The sequence below is a fragment of the Paramisgurnus dabryanus genome, chromosome 1, assembly GCF_030506205.2.
Source record: "Paramisgurnus dabryanus chromosome 1, PD_genome_1.1, whole genome shotgun sequence".
NCBI lineage: Eukaryota > Metazoa > Chordata > Actinopteri > Cypriniformes > Cobitidae > Paramisgurnus > Paramisgurnus dabryanus.
In genome coordinates this window covers 8,291,640-8,298,356 of record NC_133337.1, presented here as the reverse complement: position 1 = coordinate 8,298,356, position 6,717 = coordinate 8,291,640, and the positions used below count along the sequence as shown (strand labels likewise).

At 37.2% G+C, this 6,717-nt stretch overlaps 1 protein-coding gene across 1 annotated transcript; it reads right to left on the bottom strand.

Annotated features, from left to right (window-relative positions):
* Window positions 1-350: 350 nt before the first annotated feature.
* Window positions 351-5,966, bottom strand: LOC135747158 (uncharacterized). Its single transcript, XM_073815917.1, has 12 exons — window positions 5,954-5,966; window positions 5,686-5,808; window positions 4,829-5,009; window positions 4,590-4,701; window positions 4,422-4,502; window positions 3,792-3,965; window positions 3,579-3,654; window positions 3,383-3,443; window positions 3,144-3,204; window positions 1,977-2,157; window positions 1,760-1,872; window positions 351-1,624 (listed from the first exon to the last, which is right to left on the bottom strand). The coding sequence occupies exons 1-6, from the start codon at window positions 5,964-5,966 to the stop codon at window positions 3,792-3,794; spliced, it is 684 nt and encodes a 227-aa protein (XP_073672018.1). The 3' UTR covers window positions 351-1,624; window positions 1,760-1,872; window positions 1,977-2,157; window positions 3,144-3,204; window positions 3,383-3,443; window positions 3,579-3,654.
* Window positions 5,967-6,717: the final 751 nt, after the last annotated feature.

Genomic DNA, 6,717 nt, shown 5'->3' with positions numbered 1-6,717 from the left:
TGAGTTATCAAATTTTGTTTTCTGTAGGAAAATGTTAAATGTCATTTAAAAAGAAAACACGTCATGCAGGCTACGTTTCAGTGATAGCAGCCTCATAGCAACCACCATAGCAACGAACTATATAATACTAAAGGTAATATAATGGGAAGAAAAAAGTATTAATCCACATCAACTTAGTTCGGGAGAATTTTAAGACAATATAATGGTTATGTAAGAACCTACTGTATGTGGCAGTCTTGTGGATTATGACTGTAAAATCATTGTATAAGTCATTTATTAAGTTCATCACTATTCATTGACCTCTAAAGTGTGCTGTGACAATAGCTGAAATCATGACTATAACTCATTGTGGAAAACATTTTATTTTTTTACAAACTTTTACAGTATTTGTTTCAAAGGATTCAAGATTCAATACTTTGTCATTTTAACTTAGCTCACAAAAACAAAACACCTTACACACATTGACCACATTTTTACATTACAGTAAATAAGTAACATCACAATGGTAAACACACAATTTTGTCCTCACACAGACTAGTGTGAATATGTGTGCTTAAAAACAGTACCTACGCTTTAAAATAAATCAGACCTAGTAAAACATCATGTTTGCACAAGTAAGGCGAACATTATATTACACCACCATAAAGGTTTCTATGATATGCTGCAACATATACTATACATTTTACATCTTTCTTTTTACAGAATACAATATCAGACTAGAAATTAACAAAAAATCTGTAGTGCTAGTTATCATATTTATCCACATTTTCATCATTATCACTCTTATCATTGTATACCAGTGTCTGTATGCTTGGCATGGGGAGGGCCTGACACAAGTGGGGGTTGTCTGCAGGAACAATGTCCGATAGATGTGGGTGAAACATCACAATGGCTTGATGTAGTTTTCTTTCCAGCTGTTGGAGGTGTTGAATGAGAGCAGCTTTTGCACCAGGCTGCTCAGTGTCTTTGATGTTAGAGCCCAAATGTTAGAGGCCTGCTGCTGATGGGGTGTTCAGTTAGGGGCCAGTCACACCAAAAGCGCTTTAAACGCTTGCAAAAAAAGAGCAGTGCGACGTGGCTTTTCATATTGCTAAGCAACCACCGAGTCAGCTGTCTTGTCAATCAAATATTGAAGCGTGAGCGCTCTTTTGCTGTTAACTGTCATATTAGCAGAAACTTTAAAAAGAGGGCGCTTGCTCTGACCTTGTTTGAGGGTGAGAGGTGCACAAACACGCAGGAGAGAGTGAGCCAGTGGAGTCTGGTTTTTCAAAGCAACTGTAAACTTCACTCACCACAACGTAAGGCCCGGCTCTCCCCTCATTTGATTGGACAATGGAAAGACCCGAATGACGTCGGGCTCTTCTCCGCTCTCAGCGCTCCTTCAAAAACGCGTGCGCGGCAGGCGGCAAAAAAACGCGAGGCGCTCGGCGCACATAAACAGCGCGTAAACGCGCCCTGCCTATAGAATATCATTCAAAAAAGGCGCCTGCAACTGCCATAAACGCTTTTGGTGTGACTGGCCCCTTAGACCACTTGGCCACTTTTCCTCAGCTGCCCGAGTCTTCATATGTAAGGCATCAATCCCTTGCCTTTTTAGACTCCTCGAAACATCATCTTCTTCAATCTAGAAGACAAAAGAAAACAAAATGCTATGTTATGTTACCAGGTGGTTTCTAATATGATTTGCAGGTAGTTAGTTTGTCAGATGGTTACTAGAGTGACTGCTGTGTGGTTACTAGGGTTAAGTTACTATACTTACAGTGTCATTAAAGCAGAAGTAGACATGCCAAGAGGGATCACATGATTCCTGAAAATCAATTGGCTACCTGCTTGGAGAGTCTAATGGCAATGGCCTGCCCATCTGAAGCAAAGCTAGGAAACACACATGCAAAATGTATTAATTTTCATTATAGTCCTTTTTAAGTTCAAACCTATAATGTCATATTGTATCTACTTATCCACTTTTAGCACTATACCTGGATATATTCTTCTCAGGTGGAGGACGACTGCTCTCTCCCTTGATTCAGTTCTAGCCTTACAGTTGGACTCTGAGCTCACGGTCCACATCTTTAAGGGTAGACTGGAAGTTTGAATCAGACTCTTGCCATCTTCTCCCAATACGGTATTTTTCCTCAATGTTCAGCAGAGTCCTCAATTCTACAATGGTTAGCAAATAATTTGTATTAAACGTTATGTACACACTTGATCAGAGAACAGTAACAGACAGATTACTGTTTCACCCTTTTTGTGTGACTCACGAGTCCCATATCTACACATTACAAAAAGTACAGCACAAAAGTTAAGTAGCTAGCAAGCAGAAAGCATTACCGTGGTACACCCAACCAAACATACGTTACAAGTAAGGCCTTGGTGGTAATAGATTACTAATTACACCACATGAAAATTTGCAATAATACTGCAATACTTTAATTTATAACCACCGGTGACAGTTTCCTTCAAAACTATGCCATTACTATAATCACACGTTGAAGCACATCAGCAACACCGTTTTTCAATATTTTACTACAGAGCTATTCAGATCTTACACCCTTGAGGGCCAGAGCACTGCATAGTTAAGCTCCAACCCTGATCAAACACACCTGAGCAAGCTAATCAAGGGTTTCATGATCACTAGAAAATCACAGGTAGTTAATGGTACATAAACTCTGTAGTGCTCCAGGCCTCCAGGGTAAGATTTGAATAGCCCTGTTTTACTATGTTCTTACCACAACTTAGACGAATTATACATACCTCTTTTTTCAATGCGTGCACTTTTAGTCTTTGTACAGCGCCTTGTGAATGTATTAGCGTTTAGCCTAGCCCCATTCATCCATATGGCTCCAAACAGGGATGAATTTAGAAGCCACCAAACACTTCCATGTATTTACAGTGGTGTCCAAGTATGGTGGCACAAAATAAAACTTTTGTTTGGAGCCATAGAAATGAATGGGGCTAGGCTAAATGCCAACACATTCACGGAGTGCTTAACAAAGACTAAAAGTGCATGCATTGAATAAAGATAGGTATGTATTAATTCATCTAAGTTGAGCTAAGAACATAGTAAAATATTGAAAAACGGTGGTGTTTTCCTTTAAAGACGTCTGTAATTACCAAAGTCTTACATAAAAACATTAAACTCTTACTTGAACTTGTAGAACTGAATCAGTCTGATGATGTAGTCCCTTTTCCATCTACAGACAGTGTCTGAAGAAAAGACGACATTACTACCACTCTAATAAAGTCAGTAATTTCATGTTACTTCTTAACATGATTATATTTTATTACTGTACACGGAAGGGTAAGTATTACATTTGCAATATTCTTTGTTAATAGTATTCATGACATTCTTACAGTATTTAAGACTTTAACTTCAGTTCCTTACTTATTGGTTTCTGTTGGGCTAGCTTTTTTCCATCTCTCCATGTCTCCTTCAGAAATCAACACTATACAACAACAATAACAGAAAACAAGACACACATCAATCCTAAATACTCTAGTGCAAAATGCACTTATAAATGGAATGTAATATTCTCCCATCTACAACTAATTATTACCTGCTTCTTATGTGCATTGTTTACCTGGTGCCTCTCTGATGAGATATCTTCTTGAGCAATATTTTCTCTGCTTTGTCTACTCTTTGCAGGAGCTGCACCTCTGAAAAGACAGTTTAATCTACTTATAGTATGCTTACCATTTTTTGTGTGATCGACTTCACTCCAGAAAATATAAAAATGTATAAACAGTGAACCACCAGCACAGAATTTTGAAAGGTTATACAGCAGTAGACACACCTAGGTCAGTTGATTTCCTCCGTCAAGGCGGACATCAGTCAGTAGGTCAAGGCGATGAGATGGAGTCATCTCCTTTGTGACTCTGGCAAATCTTTGGAGGAAAGACCACAGCCTTTTCATTCCTTCCCCGTCTGTGAGCCCAAACCCATCAAGCCATCTGGTACTGTACTTGATCTATGATTAAAGCAAAGTGGTAAAATATCACATACTGTACACAAAGCATGACCCTACTGCTTATAGTGATCTTATGGTATTTTATCTTCTAATTTGTAAAAATAGCAAAGCTGTTCTTTTTATTACTTTATATTAATGTTATTATTATACAAATTAGGTAATATGCATAAAAAGAAACAAAGGAAACCAATTTGGTTATAACAATTCTCTGCTTATAGTGATTAGTTTGACCCAGACAGATTTGACATAAACAGTTTCCACTGGATTGTCTTACACATTGCATTTGAAACAAGTTTAGACAAACGTCAGGTTGGAAAAATGTTAGATTAAAGATTATTTTAGGCCTTTCTGGCTAATTTCAGCTTTGCAGTGCATAGACAGGAAAAATTGAGGCCAAACAGGGAGTGAATGATGTGTGTTATATATCCTGATATCCCTATAAAGTCAATTAATTACCTGGCGGGGCAATTTGTGTCCATAAACATGAAATTCTGGTACGGCCAAGGCAATGTTGTGTGATATGCCCTCCCCTGATTTCTGATTGAACATAGTATGACATAAATAAGTTAAAGGTTTTTTCTTAAAAACAATAATTCAGTTTTACACAAAAAAAAGGGTACTTACCTGCAAATGTGAGGCAACAACACAGGCAATGTAACAGACTACTCGCAGGTGTATGTTCTTTTTCTCACATCTTTGAAGTAGTGCATCAATGACATACAGGGGATAGGCTAATCTATTTCAACACAAAAATGTGAATGACAAAACATAACTGTGGAAATGCATCATCACAGTCTGTGAAAAAAGACCATTATAATACAAAGAACTTTTCAATTGGTAAATGCATGTGTACAAATAAATACCTCTTGATGGTCGATGGTCGACTTACGGTCGAATGGAACGCACCTTGAGTGAGTTGGAGAGTGAGTGAGTGAGTGAGTGAGTGAGTAGGAGAGCTTTTGCAAGTGATGGCTGTTAAAAGAGCCGTTGGTTTAAATGTTGTGAAGAGTGTAGATGGAGGAGTATGAGATGTATGTGAAGAAACTGCAAGACAAAAAAAATTGTGAATTACAAATTTTGGATTTTTTTTTATTCTTTATTTACTAAACATTGTATGTGTATAACTATTTACAACAAACCCCAAGATCTGCCCACTATAATAAGACTATATAATAAGATAAATAAATAAATAAAACGGCCATAGAATAAAACTGACCAAAAAAAAGAAGGATCTGAATGTCTAAAGATTTCTGAATTGTACATCAAATGTATTAAAAGCATGGTGTTGTTGTTACTGTTTTTTACTATGTATAAAAATGCTGAGCTACTGTGGTAAAAGCATAAGGTTTACTGTTACTGTACTACAAAATACCACAGTAGAAGTAGACTAACTGCGGTAAAAACATGGTACGATTTGTGTACTATAAACACAAAATACCACAGTAGAAGTACATTGGTAGTTAATTCCAAAAATATGAATATAATACAATGATCGAGGGTCTGTCACGTTACGTTAATGGTGAGTAACATAACGTGACTTTTAATCACGCTCTAATCACCCACTACTTGATTATGTGTTGTGTTGAACTTATTGTGAACAAAAAGAATGTAATATAGATGATCAATACAATTCAGACAACATTTAGAAGCCGATCTGGATTAATAAAAAACACATAATGAATTTAATATCGAACAAACAGAAATTTAATGGTATACTCACAAAGATGTGGCGACGGGCGAGGTTTGTAAATAGATGATAAACATCGCGATGATGTGCGAACGAGATTTGGGTCACGGAAGGGGCGTAGCCACGGGTGTGCGGGAGCCACCCACAGTGGCACACCTAATGGATGCAGAATATTTATTTATAGTTTCAATAAAAAAATGTTTACTAAACTTGGGCTGTTGTTGTTTACTTAGAATATATATATATTTAAAATTAACCATTTCACGCGTAAGTTAAAAATATTTAACTTTAAATATCCGACCCCTTGTGTCCATGGCGACGGGTCATGATTGTCACGTGACACACCGCAACAACAATAATGTATGATATTCCTCTTATTTCGTTTTTACTTTTTTAATTAAAAATATGAACTATGTCAACTATCTGATATTCCGACCCTTAAAGATCTTTATAAATTATCTTGATCTATAACGAGATGAGTCCTGTCCACCGGATTTACAGCACCTGAATTCCCGAGCGTTTCTGCAAAATCGTATGGTATAGTACGATTTAATCTATGCTTTGAATGTATTATGCTCATGACAAACGTAATAGCGCTGCAATAAATTGGCTATATTTATTTTATGTTCAGGACCAATGTATAGCACTGCTTATATTAAGTTAAATACCAACGTAATAGCTTTTACCGCCGCCCACTGTGTGACGTTATTAAACCAGGGAATCCGTGTCACCCACACGACAAAATAGCCTCATTGACTTTGTATGGGTCTTGTTTCCGTGCTGCCGACACGCAATTTCAACACAATCCGTGCCACCACCACGTAATTCGTGGTTAAGAGGTCGTGTTCATTTCACGCATTTCTGTGAGATCAGGTTGGCTGATTCTCAACAGTGTGTTTAGCTATCATTAATCCATCAGCTTAGAGATCACATTTATCCAGAACACTGCATTTACAGAAGGCATGGTGTTGGGAATCGTACAAACAGGCTTTTTGCATTAAATTAAATTTTTGTGTTTGATTTACACAAAATGACTAGTAAATGTGAAAAAAGAACAATGCTGAA